The following is a 19,390-nucleotide window of genomic DNA, read 5'->3' as shown; positions in this document are numbered from 1 at the left end:
CCCAGTCCCCACGGCCCACACTGGCTGGATTCGCTGGATGGGCTCTCGGGCCCCAGGGGCGGGGCATCTGGTCTCCACCTCCCTTCAGGCTCTGGGCCACGCGTGTGTGGTTTCCCACGGGGCCACCCGACCCCTCCAAGAGGCATTGGCCTGGGTGCGGGTCCTTGGGGGCAGGGGAGTGCCTGGCTACTGGCTGCGGGACCACAGACCTTGTCTTGGCATCCGGCCTGTCTGGGGCGGGTGGGGTGGGTGCGGGCGGCGTGGAGGCCCCCGTGGGGCTGTGCAGGGCTGAGAGGGGCCCTCTCCCCAGGGCCGGCCGCTCGCACCCAGTTTGGGAGGGACGGGGTCGCTCTCACCTCCCCTGCGCTGGGTTTTTCCTGAGACCCGGATCCGCGTGGGAGGATCCTCCCCCGCAAGACCCTGCGACCGGTCTAACCCCGCACTCCGCCGGGGGCACCTGCCGGGGCGGGGGTGTCCCACCCGCTGGACCCCACTCCGGGCCACACGCGCCCGCCCTGCGTCTGCTGCGCTGCGGGGTGGGGAGGTGGAGCAGCCGCGGCCGGAGCCCCGGGGCTGGGGCGGGCCGTCCGCGCACGACCCTCCCCTCGCGGCGCCACGGAGCCCGCCAGCCGCTGCGTCCCAGACACGGTTTAATGGGGGGGACGCGCCCCCGCTCAGTACTCCCAGAGCGCGACCCCGGCCGGCGTGTCCGCGTCCGCGCGCAGCAGCCCCGAGGCGCCCCCGCGCAGGTACTTGCCGCCCCGGGCGCGGATGGCCAGGCGGCCGCGCTCGCGGAACTCGAAGACGAAATCCTCGGGCCGCTCGCCGTCGCTGTACACGCTGCCGTGGCTGCCGGTGTACCAGAACCCGCCGCCGCGGCCTGCGGGCGGGGGCCGGGTCGGCGGGGCGCGCGCGGGAGCCGGGGGCCGCGCCCACCCCCGCCCCAGGGGGGCCCCTGCCCCGCGCCCGCGCCCCCGCGCACCTCGGATCTGGTAGGCGCCGTCGCTGAAGCTCAGGTGGAAGACGTCGTAGACCGAGCGGTTGGTGTCCAGCTGGTTGGAGCCCCGGCGGTGGCAGACGAAGCCGTCCAGGCCCCGCAGCACGAGGATGGGCCGGTTGATGAGCTTGAGAATGAACTCCTCATCCTCACCTGGCGGGGAGGAGGGGCTGAGGCGCCACGGCCCCGCCCGCCGTTCTCCCCGGGGTGGGTAGGATGGGTGGGGTCTGGGGGCAGAAGGGGCCCAGATTCCTGGCCTGGACACTTGTGGGCCCACATCTGCCATTGTCATGACTCGTGTGACCTTGGCAAGAGGCCTGTTACCGCTAAGCCCCAGGTTCCCCAAATGTGCGGTGGAGATCGGGGGCTCTGATTTCTCCCTGTCGTCCAGAGCGATCTTGACCAACAAGGAGGACCCCTGCCAAGGCCACCCGGGCAGGGAGGAGGGACCAGCTCAGCGGTGAGGACGCCCTGGGCCCTGGGACTGGTGAGGAGTGCTCACCCACAAAATCGCTGACGGCCGCCAGCTGTCCGTTCTTCTTCATGCACACATAGCGGCCATTACTGGCCTTGAGGGCCACCCGCCGGCCACGCCACTCCACCTCAAACATGGTGTTTGCAGAACTGGGAAGGTCAGGGTAAAGTCCCCTCAGAGCAGCAAGACAGGAGCTCAGGGTAAGGCTTTCCCATCCCCCTCAGGTCCAGTACCAACCCCTGGGGAGGGGGGGACAGGCGCTCGCCTTCCACGGACACACCCGCCACTGTTAAGAGCTGCCCCTTGCCCAGTGAGTATTTTCTCGGCTGGGCCGATTCAGTGGTCCTTGTGGTGGAGGTGGAGGTGGTGGAGGCTGTGGAGACGGTGGTGATTGGGGCAGTGGAGGAGGCATGGTGGTGCAGGTGGTGGTGCAGGTGGTGGTGCAGGTGGTGCAGGTGGTGGTGCAGGTGGTGGTGGTGGTCATGGTCATGGTGGTGGAGATGGGGATGGGGCACTCACACCTGTGTGGCTGTGGCGTGGATGCCCCCGTGGGTGACAAGGGTCCAGTAGCCCCCGGTACTGGAATAGAAGGTGCACTTCCTCGTCTCCTGGTCAATTTGCATCAGGAAGGTCTCATGAAGCAGCTCCTCGTCCTGGTTGGCTGAGACATTGACCCCTAGAGGGAGGATAGGGGAAGCCCCTCACATCTCTCCTCAGGTCGGGGGTGGGGAGCAGAAAGATGGGGAAAAGCATGCTCTTGGGGCAACCCTGAAGGCAGAAGAGGGTCTCAGAACCCTTTGGAATTAAGATTTGGAAGGCGCTTTTCGGAGAGTAGGAGGTGGTGCCGCCATGGCCATGTGGGCACACTGTGGACTGCAGTGTCCAGTTCCCTGAAGGTCCTTGGCAAAGCTCCTACCGCAGCCCCAGGAGCCAGACCCTTCTGTGCCAGCAAATCCCCTGCCTCTGCTAATCATTAGGTAATCTGCTTGCTACTGCTCTCTCGACCCAAGACTTACACCAGCCTCTATTTATAACTCACCCCTAAGCCCCTGGATAAACACAGTGAGGTTCCTCTTCTTCCCCAAGCCAGGGCCCAAGTTGGGGAAGACCCCAGCTGGGGCCTAGGGTCCATTCCTGGGCACAGAGGAAAACCTGGCCCACTGTCCCCACCCCAGCCCCCCTTTTTACGTGGCTGGTCTCCTAGGAACCCTGAAAGGGCGCTGCCTGGGGTCCCTGGAAGGATGGAACTGGGGATAACCATGCCCAGGATGCGGGGCAGAGGCCAGGCTCTAGAGTCTCCCTAGTATCGTCCCATAAACCATGCCCCTGTTTCCAGGGATGTGACAGATCCCAGAGCTCCCCAGTGAGGCCAGGCTCCAGTGTGAAGCAGGAGGAAATGGGGCCCTGAGGGTCAGGGCCAGATCCTGTCCAGCCCTGTCCCCAGGAAGGTAGAACAGGCACCGGGCACGTGTGTGCTGGAGAGGGTGGGACCTGCTGTCCTTCAGCTCCCAAGGTCGCTCCCTCCAAAGCCGCCCAGTGAGGTCTCTTGTCTCCCTTCTCACATGGACCCCGCCGTCCCCGCCGTCCCATCAGCAGCACTGAACTGAGTGGGCGCCTGAGGCTCCAGGCATGTGACCGGCAGTAACGACACAGATGACAGTTTGTCCGAGGCCTGTGGGTGCTGTGGGCCTGGGCTGGGGTGGCTCCTGGAGAAGGTGACACTGAAACAGACCACGGAGGGTGGGAGACCCGTCCCTGCAGGTGCTGAGGGCAGAGGGAGGCTAGGACTCCTGAGTCGGGCTACACCGTGGCCCCTCGGAGGCCGACCCCACTGGCATCCCCAGCATCGCCCCAGACAGACTGGCCGAAGGGTTTCTGACTCCCACAGCTTCTGCTGGAATAGCAGCAGCCGTCTTGTGACCACAAGGCACCCAGCTTGAGGTCAGAGCTGTCCTCCGAGAGCAGCTCCACAAGGAGGAGAGAGCAAAGGGTTCTGAGAACTCCATGGAGCCGGTGATGGTGTCCTGCCTGGGTCCCCACCACCCCGTGCCTCCAGACTTCCATTTACAGGAGATGATGTCCTCGTAGCCTGAGCCACGTGGTCTGTTTTCTGAGCCCCACTGTCCCACTCAAGGCTGGCAGAGGGGGCAACAGAAACAGCCGACTCTGGCCAATGGGGGCAGCCCAAAAAGATACTGGAGGGGCACCTGGGTGGCTCAGTGGGTTGAGGCCTCTGCCTTCGGCTCAGTAAATGATCCCAGGGTCCTGGGATCGAGCCCCGCAATGGGCTCTCTGCTCAGCAGGGGGCCTGCTTCTCCCTCTCTCTCTGCCTGTCTCTCTGCCCACTTGTGATCTGTCTGTCAAATAAATAAATAAAATCTTGAAAGAAAAAATAAGATACTGGGTGGGGAAAACAGGCCAGCCAGGGTTCTCCGAGACCCCCTATGGGAAGAGGACAGGTTCGGGGGCTACCTGGCCAGCAGAATTGCTGGGATCCCGTCACCACCCCGCAGCAGATCCCACAGCGTAGCTGTCTCCTCCCCCAGGACAGACACGCACATCCTGCTTCCTCGTCGACTCGCTGCCAAGTCCACATCTGAACATCTGGGGGGGCAGGTCACATGCCCAGAGGCGAGCAGGTGAATGTGGGGTGCCTCTGACTTCTATGCAGAAGGCAGAGCCTGTCCTTAGTCGGGGTGCGGCCGGGACAGACAGAGTCAGGTGCAGGGGCTCTGGGGGGAAGCAGAGCCCATATGTGCAGTCCCTCGCCGTCACTACCAGCGCGCTCTGTCCCTCCACTGCCTGCAGCACCACGGCCTTACCCGCGGCTCCTGTGTGCACCCCCCCTGCCGACAGAGGATGCGGCTCACGTGGTGGACAAACCAGGCAACTCCCACAGGCCAGAGAATGGTGCGGCCAGACCGCCGGGCCTGTGCCAGGAAGGACAGGGCGGACAGTCCGTCGTGCCCTGGGACATGGCCATGTTCCAGACAGGCGTTCAGGAGGTGTTTGTGGACTGCCCGTTGCGGCGCAGGACTGGCCTTGGGAACCCTGGCTCCAGGCAGGGGGGCCCCTTCTGCGTGCCTGCGGCTGGGCCTCAGCCAACAGGACTAGCAGGTGGCAGTGGGGCTGGTAAGGGCATGCCTGGCCACTCCTGGGGGCACAGACCCAGGGGCCCACGCAGGGGACAGTTGCAACTGCTGGCCTGGGCCCGGTTTCGTCTTGGGGAAGGAGGGATTGCCCGTGCCCACAGGCATGGGATGGTGTGCGGAAAGGCATGCTGGCCGCGCGAGGCAGGGAGCCAATGGGCCAGGACAGGACGGGCAGCCAGCTCCACCCAGATGGCAGAGACCGTGCCTGCCGCCAGGAAGCCTGGGCCCCGGGGGAGGCCACCAGACCGGAGGGACCCCGAGGTCCTTCCACACTCCACCCCAGGCTGGGTGAGGGTCCCCACGGGTCAGGCATGGGTGGTGTGGACACCAGGGCCCTGCCCATGGCACTCCTGCTGGCTCCTTAGCCTGTGCGTGGCCCCTTCCCCAACTTCCTGTGAAGTTCAGAAAATGAAGCAGGAGAAGAGAAGGCGAGGGTAAGGGGTGGGGGGCCAGCCCAGCACGGGCGGGACCTGCCCTCCGCACCCCTGCGGCAGCGGGCCGGGGCTCCGCGGTCCTGTGTCCAGCACGGCCTGGGCTCAGGGGTCCTGAGAAGGATCCTGTCTGCCCGACGCTGAAGCCACCAGTGCTCGGCCGCCAGCCCCACGTGGGACCCCAGGCCCCCCCCGCCCCGCCCCTCGTGCTGCACCCCACTGGCCACCACCCGTGTGGTGAGGATGCCACTGCCCAGCCCGGTCCGCGTGGCTGGCCGCTGCACCCACGTTACCTTGCCGCACGGACACGTAGCGGTGGTTGGCGGCCACCAGCACCACCTGCGGGTGACTCTCCTCCAGGTCGAAGAGCTCGTCCTTGCCCGGCCGCGTGTTGCGGCCCGCCCTGAGTGTGCCGGCCGGCCCCACGGGCGCCAGGTAGTGGCCGTCGGCGTCCTTGAAGGCCAGCTTGCCGGCCTTGAACTCGAGTGTGTAGCGGGCCTGCGGCTCAGGCTCCCGCACCAGGCGGCCGTCGCTGCGCAGGTAGCGGCTGTCACAGGACCGCAGGCAGTACTGCCGGCTCCGGAAGATGAGTGTGATGAGCGCGTCCACGCCCCAGGGCCTGTCGCTGTCGGCCGCCATCTCGTCCTCCTGCGCGCACAGGTGCACGTAGCGCCGGCGGCTGACGCTCAGCAGGTGCGCCTGCGGGTGGGTGGCCAGGTGCACGGTCCAGAGCTCGGCCGCCGAGATGGCCGTGGCGAAGCAGGACAGCTGGTCCTCGGTGCCACCGAAGAAGCGGCCGTGCGGCTCCGACCGCAGCGCCCAGCGCCCGTCGGGCTGCGGCAGCACCAGGAAGCGGCAGTCGCGGCCCGGTCGCTCGGCCTCACAGGCCACGCGCCCGTCCTCCTCGGCGGACAGGTAGCGGCCCAGGTGGCTGCTGCGGAAGAGCACGGCGCAGCCCTGCCCCGGGTCAGGCTCCAGCACCCACGTCTGCTTCCTCTTGAGGCTGGGGGCCGAGGCATTGACCTTGAAGCCGAAGTTCTCGGCCGTCAGGTAGCGGCCGGTGTCGTTGACGAGGCCGAACTGGACCTTCAGCTCCTGGTGCAGGCCGTTGGTGGGCATCTTCAGGGCCGGCCCAGCACCCCGCGAGGGGCCTGCGAGGCGCTCTCCGCGTGCTCACAGCCCCCGAGGTCCCCCCGAGGCCCGGCCGGCGGCATGGACCCGCCACCCTCTGGCCAGTGGCTGCGGGCCTGCGGGTGGCAGCGGACGGGCGGGGGGGGGCGGATCAGAGCTGCGCCGGCTTAGGGACAGCGGCTGCCTTTTGTTACCCCAGCTTGGATTTCAGCCACTCGCGGATTGCTCCAGCGGCCGGAGCCCCAGGGCCAGCAGGGGTGGAGAGCTCCGCCCGCCGAGGGCTGACCACCTCCCTGTCCACACTGGGGCCGTCCGGCCCTGTGCCCCGCCTCCCGGCCCCTGCGCCGCTCAGGCTTTCTCCTCGTTGTGCCCCACGCCAGGGCCCCCAGACCCAGTGCACGGACTCGCCAGCCCAGCTCCTTCCCAACGTCGAGAAAGCTGCCTGGTGGAAAACTCAGCGAGGCCGCAACCCGATCGCAGCCCTCCGCCCCGGCGGCCGCCAGAACGCCCGCCGGATCCAGTTACTGCTTCTCTGATTCCTGGTGCCGGGAGCCCAGCAAGGCCCCCCAACTCCGGCAGCCTGGAGCTGGAGTCGCGTGCCGTCCCCCTCAGCCATCCCCGGGCTGCAGCCGGCAGCCCAGGACCTGCCCCTGCCCCAGGGTGGCCGGGGCGGGGAAGGTGGCACCCAGGGGACGTGGGGCCGGGGAGTGGCCACGTGTGCCCTGGTGCCCCTATCCTGGCACCCAGGCCCCAGCCAGGGTCACGCTCGCTCACATCAGGCCAGGCGGCCTGGCTGTGCGGGGCCGGGAGGGGGCCCCGGTCCGCGGAGTGTGAACACAGAGCAGGGGCCATCCTGAAGCCGGCGGCGGTCGGACCCAGGGTCAGAGGACCAGGCCTCGGCTGACCCCTGTGCCTTAAGCACCTCAAGGAGCCCACGAGGCTGCTCCCCTTTCCCTGCGTGAGCTGTGGTGAAGCCAGCCTTGCTGCGGGGGCCTGGGGACCCCTAACTGTTTCTCCTGTGGCTGGGGCAACTCGCCTGATTTGCGGCGTCTTTACGGAGCCTGGTCCAGGTGCGCTTGGGGGGCAAAGCCCTCTCAGCAGAAGCAGTGTGGCCAGCCCGCTAGGAGAGGCCAGAAGCTGCCCCCACCCCACCCCACCCCACCCCCGCCGACCCAGCACCTCCAGCCGCAGCCCCCACCTGGCTACACTCCCTCCTCCCTGAGTCCAGGGGGCCACATCCCCGGGGACCCGCAGGGGCCAGCCCAGCTGCACCCTGCCTGTCTGTCTCCTGCACCTGCCTCAGGGGCTGGGAGCCAAGTAGTGAAACTAGAGCTGCCCGGCCTGGGCCCGGGCCAGCCTCGGTGTCCTCTTCCTCATCACAGTGTGTGACCCTCAGGCCTCCCTGGGGGATTGGGCCTGGGGCCGCGGGCATTTCCAGCCACAGCCTTGTGGGCTCTTGATGCCGCAGGCTCACCGCTCTGACCCTCTGGGGGCCATGATGGGGCCCAGTGCTGTGAGGGTCCAGCCGAGGGTGGGGGCTGGGGTCGGGCAGGCCAGACGGCTCGGGCGTCCTTCCTGCATCCCCTCAAGCCCGGGCAGCAGCTTCAGTGCCCGGCAGCACCGAGGACCAGGGTGGGACGCCGGGAGACACGCCCGGGCCCCCGCCCCCCCGGCCGCGCTGTGCATGCTGCGAGATGGTCCGGGGGCTGGTTTAGCCCTGTCCACCTCTGTGACCCCCACTCGCTGATGGGGCACCAACTGTGGGCCTGACTGCGCTGCGTGCCAGGTGCCCGCCGGCAGGGAGAGACGGTCCAGGGTAGCACCCCCTCCCCACGGAGCGTGCCCAGGGCCCAGGCCTTGCCTCGATGCCAGGCAGATGTCCCTGGTCTGGGGGTACACACCATGAGGCTATCCGCACCTGTTTCTCGCTGCGTCTCCCTCTGTTCCACCCCCAGGCTTGTAGGGACACCCACAGAGCAGGTGTTCACTGGCACTGGTCAGTTCGTCAGGGCTCAGGGGGCCTGGGGGCAGGTGTGCCCATGGTCTTCCCAGCTGCAGCTAGGCTCCGAAGGAGCCCGGAGCGCCCAACTGGCACGAAGGCCTCATTAGCGCTGACTGGCGCTGGCAGGGCGCTCATGGACATCACGTGCCCCGTGGGAGGAAGCCCAGCTGCCAGGCGCTAAGTGGGCCTGGCTCCAGGCAGCCGCTTGGTGGCAGAGCCAGAAGTGGCCTCTCGGTCCCTGGGGCCCCGCAGCCCCAGGTGGGTGTGATGTGGGGCTGCCTGGCACTGACTCACGGTGCGAGCTAAGGAGGGACCTCAGTCCCCAAGGGGGATGCTTAGAAGTGGGCCCCCCATCCCAGACTTCCTTGCAAGGAGGTGTTTGCATGGATGGCCCCCCACAGCCCCCCAGGACCCAAGCCCCAAGCCCAGATGCCTGCCAGGGGTCACGGTTCCTCTCTCGATCCCCTGTAAGGCTCCGGCGCACAGTAGGTACTGGAACATTCGGTGTGATGGGATGAGCCTCTGCAGGGAGGTGAGGCAGTGTGCGTGCTGGGGTGGGCGTGCGTGCAAAGGTGCACACAGATGGTGTGGGACAGAGGGGGCCATGGTCAGTGGCTGGGCCAGCCCTGGCCCTGGCGAAGCTTCCCTGGATCCCAGCCTTAGAGTCCGTCCACCGCTGCCCAGCAGGGTGATCAGGTTGTGCACAGCCCAAGGGAATCCGGGTCAGGGACTGCGTGTGAGAGCCTGTGGTTGCTGTGTCCTCGGCCGTGTCCTCAAGGACACACGCGCCCCTGCCAGCGGGGTCCACACAGCCACCCATGTCGGGCACGCAATGCCTGCGAGGCATCCGAGGTCACCTCTGATCCTGCCCTCCTGGGGGTTGGGGTGTCTGTCCAGTGAGGGTGCACTGCCTTGGGTTGTCGTCTGCCACCCCCGGACAGGGCCTGAGGACAGGAGTCAGGGTGCCTGACGTGTCCACTTCAACATGCATGACTTGCTTTCCCGGACACAGAGAGGATGCCTGGGCGAGTGGCTCCCCTGCAGCCCCCCCATCTCAGGGAGTGGCCAGGCCCAGACGGACACAGCCAGACAGACCCTGCTGTCTGGAGCAGGACCTGGAAGGCAGAGGTCCGCCGACTCTCGGACGCTCCCAGCGTGCAAGGGGGGGCCAGGTCCCCGGCCTGCTGCCTCCCCAGTGAGGTCCAGCTGAGGCCCCCAGCCCTGGCACCTACCCTGGATTTCTCAGGGAACTTCTCCTTCCCTGGGGGACGGGCAGGCCCCAGGAGGGGCTGCGGCAAGGGAAGGGGAGTCCTGGTCCCGTACATCTAGACGCCAGCCTTGGCTGCTACCGCCCAGCCCGGGCTTCCACCCAACACGCCGTGTGCTGCCATGGTGACTGGCACGTGTACCAGGCCGGACGCCCGGGGAACACGCTGGCGGTGTGAGCTGGCGCGGGCCCCGTGGGTGCCGGCCGGGGAGGGGGTGGTTCCCCACTCAGGCTGGCCTGGAGCTCTGGAAGCTGGAAAGTGGCCAGGGACGGAGGGTGTCCCTCGGCCGCACCTGTCCTGGGCCCAGGTCTTGGCACCCCGTGTGGGCAATGCCAGCTGTGCCCTTCCTTCCCCGCCGGCCAGTGAGTCTCTGGGAATTCACACAGAGGAAATCCCCAGTGCTCCACCCCCGCCTTCCTGGGCCCCCGCCTCAGCCACTGGGGCGCCGCGGCTCTCGCACATCTTCCTGGCCCAGGGGGTCCCCGGCACTGAGCCGTCCCATGGCCAGACCACTCTGGCCAGCCCCCTTCGGGGCCTCGGCCCCCAGGGCTCCTCTGCCCCTCCCTGGGGTGAGGCCAGGGCTTTCCTGCTGGGCCCGGACCAAAGGCCGTGATTTCCCTGTTCCCAGGCCCAGCGTCTGCTCCTGGGGTCCAGCTTGGCCAGTGCCCAGGGACCAGCCTGCTGCATTGTTCCTGAAAACAGGCCCGAGGCTGGGCTGCCTCATGACTTTTTCATGGCGGAGCTCGGCCGCTCTGAAGTTCCACTTACACGGGCAGGCGGGGCCTGGGTTGGCTTACCGGAGGCTTGCGGGCGGTTTAGGGTGACGGGCTCCCTTCCGTGGGGCAGGGAGGAGAGGGCAGTGTTGGAAGGAAGCGTGGGGAGGCGGCCCAAGACCCCTCCTGAAGGCAGGACAGCACACTGAAATGTGGTTTTCATGGGCTCCTCTCCTGCACGGCCCTCCTCCTCAAAGGGAGAGCTGCTGGCTGGCAGGGAAGCCCCCCCCCCCCCCGGCACTGCCTGCGTAGAAAGCTCGCTCTTGTCCCTTGCAAAGTCATGAAGTCTTGGGGAGGGGTGCTTATCTCCAGAGGGGAGGGGTGGGGAGAGAGGGACGCAGGCTTCGGGCTGTGCCGGAGTCCCAGGGCCCCAGCAAGGCTAACCGTCAGTCCCTGAAGGGACCACAAGGGCGGCACAGGGCATCTCAGCCCGCCCAGATGTGACCGCTGCGGTCTTCGGACACCCAAACCCCAGGACTTTTGCGTATTCCTGGAACAAGGCGGGAGGAGCTCCAGAGTATCTGAGAGCAAGTCTCCGGCTGCACAGGGCTCCGCAGCAGGACCAGAACAGCTCCGGGAAACTAGGTGACTTTTACCGTGCAGCTGGGCTTTGAGACGCGCCGGCACAGACAGTCGGGAGCCCCCAGCTCTGCATGTGACCGGGGCTGCCTCTGTGCAGCCCAGCCTTCACGTGCGACCGTGTCCACGCGGGCGTGCGGCAGACACACTCGGGCCGCAGTAAGTGCCTACTGTGTGCCTGGAACTTGCTACAGAGCTGAAAGGGACCTCTGGGACAAAACAGGAAGGCAGCGTTTGCTTGTCCCAGGGAGACAGGGCCGAGTACCAGCCCACGGTCTCTGGGCCAGTCCCTTCCGGGAGAATCCGCGCACCTCCGGTGCCGTGGGCGCGTGAGAAAGCAGTCTGGGGGACGTAGCATGGGGGGGCTCGTGACGCCTGGACGACACAGGTGGCCCTGGACCACGTCAGGACAACTGCTGCTGTGAACACACAGCCCGCAGACGAGACCAGCACCGACCTGTTCTGTCTCCCGTCGCACACGGGCCGCAGGGGTTCCGCAGGACAATGCCCCTGTTCTCCGGGAAAACGCGTGGAGATACGGAGGCGTAGAGGCGGAATGTCTGAGACCAACTCCCAAACGGTTCAGAAGTGAACAGACAGATAAAAAGAACAATAAGGCAATTGTGGTAAACGTTAGAAAGTTAGTAAGTTTGGAATTATCTCAAAACAAAAGAATTAGAAACTATAGTAACTGGGATAAAAATATTCCATTGCAAGGTCAGACGGAGTCAAAGAAATATCCCAAAAAGCCGGGGGGAAAACAGGTCAAAGAAACAGTAACGGTATTAAAGGCCTTGTGGGAGAGACACGGCACCCCGTTATCAGAGGTCCCAAAGGGAAAAAAAACCTGGAAAAATAAAAAGGGGGAAAGAAACTGTGAAAGAAAGAATGTAAGAAATCTCCCGAGGCCACTGTGCGTGGGGCTGGACGTTGTCGGGACAAGAAGGGGACTCCAGCAAGAGCCCAGCCAGAAGCGCCAAGATATCATGGCAGCGGAAATGAAGAGAAAGGCCTAAAACGGAGAAGCGCGAAACAACCTGGATATTGGACCAGAACTCAAACGACACCCACTTCCCCGGAAGAGCCGTCTAAGCAAGAGACAGGGAATCAGGCCTTCGACATCCAAGCGGACATTTTCTTATTTAGTTATTTATTTGACAGAGAGGGAGAGAGACAGCGAGACAGGAAGCACAAGCAGGGGGAGCAGCCGAGGGAGAGGGAGAAGCAGGCTCCCGCCAAGCAGAGAGCCTGATGCGGGAATAGATCCCAGGGTCCGGGGCAGACACTTATGACTGAGCCCCCCGGGGGGCCCCCAAGAGCACACTTTCCGCAGGAAATTCCCTCCCTCCCCAACCACCCTCCCAGGTAGGGTAGAATTCAGGTGTGCAGTGCGCACACCCAAAACCACACTCACGGCTCCCTGCCTGCCCCTCTCCAGCCGGGCCGCCCACCCAGCTCAGTCCCTCCCAGCGCCGGGGGTCTGCGGGAAGGGCCAGGGGGAGGCGCTCGGCACAGCTGCGCGGCAGGTTCCCTGCGGATGCTTACAGGTGGGTAAGGACTGCTCCGGGGGGCCGGGGGGCTCCCAGCAAAGACTCACCCTCACAGGCCCCTGTGGACACATGTGCTGGGGCCGACCCACCTGTCACCCAGGAAGGCGGAGGTACCACAGCGACACCCAAGAGCATCGTCTGTCGTCCCCTGGAAGGACGTGAGCCCAGCCTGGCCGTCTGGGGACCCGCCCCGCCTTCCCCACCTCTGCCGTCCAGCCCCAGGTCACTCTGTGGCCGTGGTGGTCCAGCTCCCCAACCCCCTTCCTGGGGCTAGCCCTGCAGCTCACAGCCCTGGACTTCCCCTGGAGAAGTGGGATAAGTCACCCCTGTGTCCCCCACCCCACGGGCCTCCCCTAGCTAGCCGGGTGAGCAACCAGCTGGCTTTAGAGTCCCAGGCTCCAATCCTGGCTCCCCCTTTCCTGGGGTGTGACCTGGAGCCCCTTCCTTCTCTCTGAATTGGTGATCAGTGGCCATTTGCCTGGGGGGGTGGATCTAGCTGTGGCAATAACTGAGTGCGCCCAGGAAGGAGACGGGGCATGGCAGCTGGACGCCCACTGCCCTTTCCCCTGGGCACGAGCACCGTGTGTCCAACAGATACGCAGCAGGTCCAGGTCTGCCCGGGCTCTGGGGTCCCTCCGCGGGTCCTGTCTGCCCCTGGACATCACGGTGGGCCCACCCCGTCTGGCTGAGTCAGGGCCCTAGCCCTGCCCTCTCCCGTTGCCCCTGGTGCCCCGGTGCCCCGGTACCGGCCGACCCGGATCCCACCTTCTCTCCCTGCGTCAGCACCGGCTGAGGTCACCGGCCACTCCCATCGCTCTCTGGCGACAGTGACTCAGGGGCTGGCCAGCAGTGCCGGGCGCCTCCCCGGCCCGGTCCGCGGCTGTGCGGGCCGCTCCTGGCGCAGACAGGTGCCGCGCGGACTCCTGGCCCAGCCCCGCTGGCGGGACCCCCCTGGCGGCGCACCCGGGGACAGCACCGGGCCGACCGCCGAGCGCGGCGCCGGCTCCCGGCTCGGGCCTCCAAGCCCGCCGGTTTCCCGTCTGGGGTCCCTGGCGCTGACCTCCAAGCGCGCGGGGAAAGCGAGAGCCGGGGCCGGGCGCCCGGAGGCGGAGGGGGGCGCGAGGGCTGGGCGGCCCGGGCACCGCCCTCTGACCAAGCGGGGACCCGTGGCCGCGGGCGCGGTCAGCGAGCGAGCGAGCGCCCCGGGCCCGCCCCCCGGGCTCCCCCGCGCCCCGCCACGGCCCCCCCGCCGGCCGCGCACTTCGCCCAGGGCCGGGTGGGCGGGGCCTAGTCCGCCGCGCCCCGCCCCTCGCCGGGCCCGCCCCCCGCACGCGGCGATCCTTCCCCCGTTAGCGGCGGCGGGAGACGGAGGCCGCTGCGAAGGGCCCGGAGGCCGGTCCGCAGCCTCGGCGCGACCCCAGCCTGGCCCTGCGTCCTCCCACTCCGCCAGGCCCCGGGACAGCGGCGGGGACGACGGAGCGCCCAGAGCAGCGTCCTCCCGCCGGTGTTCCCGCCCTGGTCCGCCTCCTAGTCCTCGGAGTGGCGCCAGGCGTCCTGGGGGTGGGGACACCGGCCGCGGGGCCCCGACCTCGTCTACGCCGGGAGAGCTCGGCCGGCAGGGCGCGCTCCGCAAATCCGGGGCCAGAGCGCGAGGTACAGGGCTAGCCTGAACCTTCTCTGTGCCCTGCCGTGTCACCTGGCACCTCAGCACTGTCCCCTGCGGCCCCCGAGAGTCACCAGCGCGGGGGGGGGGGGGGGATGCGAGGACAGCGCCCCAGGGGGCGACCGGACCTCGCGGCTCCCTTCCTTCTCGGCCCAAGAGACATGGCCCCCTTTCTGCACACGGGGTCAGGGTAGGGGGCCAGCGGGCCAGCCCCTCAGGGAAGGTCCCTCCAGGGCTGTGAGCCCCGCCCTCTCCATTCCTTCTGCCTTCCTCCCTTCATGCTCTCTGCAGAGGGGACACTGGCTTCCCCCCTGTGCCCTGGGAGCACACTCCACACTCTGGAGCAGAGGGTGAGGACAAACAGTGAGTAGGAGGAGGGGGAGGGGACCTGAGGCCAGCGCAGGGCCTGGAGGCCTGCAGGGAAGAGGCAACCAACTGGAGGAGCTTTCCTGGCGGAGGAAGGGCCGGGCCCTGGTTTGGAGCTGGAGAGCAGTGATCCAGCCATGTGGTGGGTGAGGGGTGTGGTCTGGCCTCCAGCACCCAGAGCAGAGGGACCTGACGGGCAACATTCAGTGCGGGGCAGCGGGCAGCGGACAGCCGGCAGGACAGACAGCGGGCCAGTGCGGGGCAGCGGGCAGCGGACAGCCGGCAGGACAGACAGCCGGCAGGACAGACAGCGGGCCAGTGGGCTGTTGCCTGGCTTCATCCTGGCTTCCCGGTTGCAGACTGTGGGTGCCACTCACAGGAGAGTAAGAACTCTGTCCAGAGGACAGTGGTGACTTCTGGGGGAGGCAGCTATGGCGGGGGCCTGCCCCATTGGAGACATCATTACTCGTGGCAGCAAGTGCAGCAAAGGTGGGGAACAGGGAGTCTGAGCGCTACGGGTTGCCCCCCCCCCCCCCCCCGTCGGGGCCACACCCCACCTTGGTACAGGAGCGCATCTCTCTGCCTGCCGAAGCCCAGGGAAGCGAGGCCTGGACATGCACCCTCAGGAGCAAAGCCAAGAGCCAGCTGCTCTGTCAAGGGCCATGGCTCCCAGGAATCTTGGGTCGACACCAGAGGTGTAGAGTGAGTGCCTCAGCCAAAAACTTAACCTACAGAGAGAGGGCCTGGGGGGCGGGTGTGGCAGGGAGACTCACCAGGCTGCCCTGTGGCCTTCTGTCCCTAGACCCATCGTCCAGTGCAGAAGGACCGCCAGCCTCAGAGCCTCTGATGCGCCACTCTACCTTCACATCCCCAGACCAATTTTCCAGGGAAACTGAGGCATGGGGAGGCCCCAGCTGGCACAGGACGGAGCCTGGCCCAGAACCCAGGTCCTGACTCAACCCCCTGCTCTTCCAGGACCCTCCGTGGTTCCTGCTACACCAGGGTGGGGAGATAAAACTCCCCCAGGGCCTGTCTTTGAAAAGCCTGGAACCCTCCTCTGCGGGAACAGGGGTGGTGTGGAACTCCTAGCCTGGGAGGTCTCTGTACCCCCAACCCCCCACACCGCGAGCCTGCTTCCCCACCTGTAGCACAGCATACATTTGAGGTACCTCCCCAGATGGCAAGAAGTTGATGGTGCATGGAGGCCTGGCCCAGGGCTTCCCGGCGCAGGACGGAGTGGCGGCCCTGAGACCTGGGCACCAGGTACTGCACACCAGGGTGCTTGTGACCCCATCACCAGCCACCACATGGCTTCCCTTCCAGTTGTGCCTCAGTGTGCCCAGCGCTGGCAGGGGAGCAAGCCCCGCTGGGTGCTAGTCCAGACACTGAAGTATGTGGCTCTGACCTCGCCCTCTGACTTGGAACTCAGAGGTAATTAGGCCAAGCCAGCAGGAACCCGGCCTTGCCGGCCTTGCCTACCAGGACAGCCCTCAGGACCCATGCAGCTCAAGCCGGCCCCCCTCGCCTCTCCGCAGGCTTTGGGCGGCGGAAGCATCATTGCGCATGTGATCTGTCCACAGCCCTGGGAGAAGACAGAGACCCAAGACAGAGAAACTGGTTTTCCTTGGGTTTTTTAAAGTGAAGTTTTTATTGAGACAACTTTAGATTTACAGAAACGTGGCGCAGACTGTCTGCTGCACGGTCCGCACTGCTTCCCTCGTGTAACTCCGTTCCCTCCAACCTAGCCCGCATGGCTCCTCTGTCACTGAGACCAACTCTGGCACTTGATATTAAACTCCACACTTCCCTGGGCTTCCCTGGTTCCTCCGTTCCGGGACCCAACCCAGGATCCCACACTGCGTCTGGGTGGAGGACAGGCATCCTAGGTGGGAGGAACAGCAGCCGCAGAGGCCGGAGCGGTGGCCCACGACCCAGCCTGTCTGCCTAACAAGGGATGAGTGGGTAGGAGGTGGCTGGCGGTGGGAGGCAGGCGGGGGTGAGGCAGAGTGGGTGTGTGGGGGTGGGGGCCTTGCTCCCAGGTGCAGAGGTCCTGCGGAGCAGGGAGAGGGCAGGCTGGTGTGGGGCTGCCAGACAGCACTAAGGACCGGAGCGCTAAGTCCCACCACAGTTACTGACTGGCAAGGTGAGGCCACCTCCCGGCCCCGTTACTTCCTCAGCCATTGCAGGTGTGGGAGCAGCAAACTCACAAATCCCAAATCCCCCAAAGCCAGCAATGAGCTAGAAAAAAAATCACGTCGTTTCTCCGAGGCTCAAGTTTCTGTCCCCAAGACGGAAAGGACGCACCGCTCCTGGGCAGGACAGCAAGTGCAGACTCTCTCCCTCCTGCCCAGAGCTTCCCTGCTCGCCCCAGCCAGGGGCTGCCCCGGCCTCAGCGTCCCCTCCCCAGGGACGGCGGCGGGGTGGGGGCGGCCCTGAGCGTCCAGAGCACAGCCCCGAGGTGACCTTGGGCGAGGCCTCCTACTGCCCAGTTGCAAAACAGAAAAATCACAGCGCAGAAGGCGGTGCTCCCCCTCCCCCGGCGCCCGGCCCGCGGGCCCAGTTCTACCTGGAGCAGGGCCCCACCGCGTCCACGCGTCCCAGGCTTCCGGTGCTGCTTCCCAGAAGGGCGGTCACTCCCCTGCTCCCAGGCGGGGCAGCGAGCCCCGCATCGCACCCGCCCCCGTCGGCCACCGGACCGCGGTGGGGGCGGGGGGGGGCCCACACGCAGCCCCACCCCCACTGTCGCGGCGGGGCCTGCCGCTGAGCCGCGGGGTCGCGGGGAGCCGGGGGTGGGGGCGGGGGACGGCGACGCCCCCTCGGCTCCCGCCCCTGCCGCCCGCCGCCGCCCCTTTGTCCCGCCGGCCAATCGGCGGCCTCCTTGACTAAATAAGGCGAGGAGCGCGCCCGGCGCCCCCCGTCCGTTACTTCCACCCCCGCCCGGCCGGTGACTCAGGGCCGGCGGCGGGCGGGGACGGGGCTGCCCGGGCCGCGGCTTCCCGGGCGGCGGGCGGGGCTCCCGCGGCGCCCAAATCGCCAAATATGGCCGCACCGCGCCGCGCGCGCCGCCGCCCCCCGCCGCACACCTGCGGCCGCACCTTGCCGTCCCCCCGCCGGTGACACACCGCGGAAGAGGAAGTAGCGCCCGCCCCTCCCCCGCAGCCCGGCGCCGCGCCTCGCGGGGGGAGTTCGGGGCTCCCGGGCCCCGCCCCACTCACCTCCGCGACCCCGGGGCCGAGCACCCGGCGCCCGGCGGACTGCAAGGTGCGCAGGGAGGAAGCGGGGCGGGGACGGAGGTCTGCGGGTGTCTGCTCCCTCCCCATCTGTCCCCATCAGCGGCCGCCCCTCCGAGCCACCAGACAAAGGAGGGCCGGGCGGCGGGACTGGAGGCCGGGCAGGTGCCCCCCCGCCGCAGTCAGAGGCCTGAGTGCAGTCGCGGAGCTGGCGGACACAGGACGTGGAGACCTTGGGACTTCCCACCTTCCCTATGTCCTGTGTGACATTTTGGGGCCCCCAAGTGGGAGTCATCCTCGCATCACAGACACCCCACCTGGCGGCTGAGCAGGCCATGATGGTGCCCACGGCGAGTGGCCCCCAGCGTGGATGGGCTTTACGAGGCCCAGCACGGGCTTCTCCCACAGTGCGGAACACACCCGAGGGACAGCAGCCTTGCCCCGCGCCCAGGAAAAAAGTCTGGGGAGTCGGGGACCCAGCTAGGCCTGGGGACATGGGTGGCCTTGTCGTCTGGGGCACTGCGGTCCTCAGGTGAGCTGGGCAGCGGCTTTGCCTTCTGGGTCCAGCGTCCCCCTCCATAGGCAGGGCCACCGGCTCACCCCGCAGGGCTCTAGGGGAGGCCCACCCCGCCATCAGACACCTGCCTGGGTCGAGCTGAGCTCCCCTTGCGTGAGTCCCTTGCCTCACTGGGCCTGGTCCGACCACCGCCCCTCTTCGTGGGTGCCCTGCCCCATGCCCCCTCCAACGTCTAATTCTGAGCACTTCCAAAAGCCTACAAATCATCCCAAAGAAATCATAGTCTTCGTTCCCCTCTGGGCGTATCCAAAGCACTGGCGCCAGCAGGTGCAGCGAGGACCCTGCCTTGGCTGACAGGTCTTCCAGCTCAGGCTCCTGGGGAAAAGGGCCCGCCCCGCACCCGGAAGGACACAGTCCTGGGCAGCAGGGACGGGGCGGCCTGTTGGCCACTCAGGGTCGGGGAGCAGTGGGGCGGCCTGTGGGTAGGGGTCCTCAAACCTACTGCGGCCCTGGCTCTCTCTGGCATGGGAAATGCAGAGAGGAGGGCGCCCACCAACTCCAGGGGAGAGTCCACGGTCCAGGCAGACAAAACTTCACTTTCCTGCCTCAGTTTCCTCATAACGCACACAGAAGCTTAGAAAGGCCCTCCGCAGTGGGAGGGGGTGGCCCCAAACCCCGACTGGAGCCCGCGCCCGGGGACGTTCAGGCCTGCGGCTGGAGAGGCAGGAAGCGTCGGCCGCGTCTGCGGTGAAGCCTCCGTCTCCGCACCGCCTGGGACCCCAGGCAGGGCGCCCCCTCCTCCGTCCATCGTCGGGCGCAGGAGGGACCTGCGCGGGGCGGGGGGGGGGGGCAGGCGGCTTCTAGCCCTCGTCACCGAGACGATTTCACGACTCCTTGGGGCTCCCCCCCCTCCACCGGCCGCGGAACCCAGAGCGCCGCAAGGGCGACCGGCGGGGGTCCCTCCGCCCGCCCCTCCCCCAGCCCAGGGTCGGCCTTCGCAGCCCGCGCTCTCGGCGGAGCCTCGGGGTGCATCTCGCAGGGGGCGCGCGGGGGCAAAGCCCCCCACCCGTGGGGCCGGGCCGCGGGGACACACCCCGGCTTGGGGCGCGGCCGAGCCCTGGGCCAGGCAGTTTCGGGGTGCAGCCGGGCCCTCCCCCACAGCCCAGCAGTCCCGGGGCGGGGCCGGCCCGTCCGACCCGCAGCCCGGCCCGCGAATCCCGGGGGGCTCCTGCCCGCCCCGCCCGCGCGCGAGTACG

General features: G+C 67.3%; 1 protein-coding gene and 2 long non-coding RNA genes across 4 annotated transcripts in view; 1 reads left to right on the top strand and 2 right to left on the bottom strand.

Annotated features, from left to right (window-relative positions):
* Positions 1 to 19,390, bottom strand: part of LOC309850933 — a 1,194,231-nt gene that overhangs the window by 107,934 nt on the left and 1,066,907 nt on the right. The gene's annotated exons all lie outside the window — the stretch shown is intronic.
* FSCN2 (fascin actin-bundling protein 2, retinal) lies at positions 634 to 6,675 on the bottom strand. The gene is made up of 5 exons (XM_082705484.1): positions 5,349 to 6,675; positions 1,992 to 2,148; positions 1,500 to 1,621; positions 983 to 1,150; positions 634 to 880 (listed from the first exon to the last, which is right to left on the bottom strand). The coding sequence occupies exons 1-5, from the start codon at positions 6,172 to 6,174 to the stop codon at positions 675 to 677; spliced, it is 1,479 nt and encodes a 492-aa protein (XP_082561610.1). The 5' UTR covers positions 6,175 to 6,675; the 3' UTR covers positions 634 to 674.
* LOC309850928 lies at positions 14,682 to 18,137 on the top strand. 2 transcript variants are annotated; one of them, XR_014304532.1, is made up of 3 exons: positions 14,682 to 15,089; positions 15,190 to 15,334; positions 15,565 to 18,137. It is a non-coding gene; the product is annotated as an uncharacterized lncRNA (long non-coding RNA). The 2 variants fall into 2 exon arrangements; XR_014304533.1 differs by having other exon boundaries at positions 15,190 to 15,818; positions 15,923 to 18,137.

The sequence above is a fragment of the Mustela nivalis genome (genome assembly GCF_964662115.1).
Source record: "Mustela nivalis genome assembly, chromosome: 17".
Classification (NCBI taxonomy): domain Eukaryota; kingdom Metazoa; phylum Chordata; class Mammalia; order Carnivora; family Mustelidae; genus Mustela; species Mustela nivalis.
The sequence above is the reverse complement of the archived record's forward strand: the minus strand, read 5'-3'. Positions and strand labels throughout refer to the sequence as shown.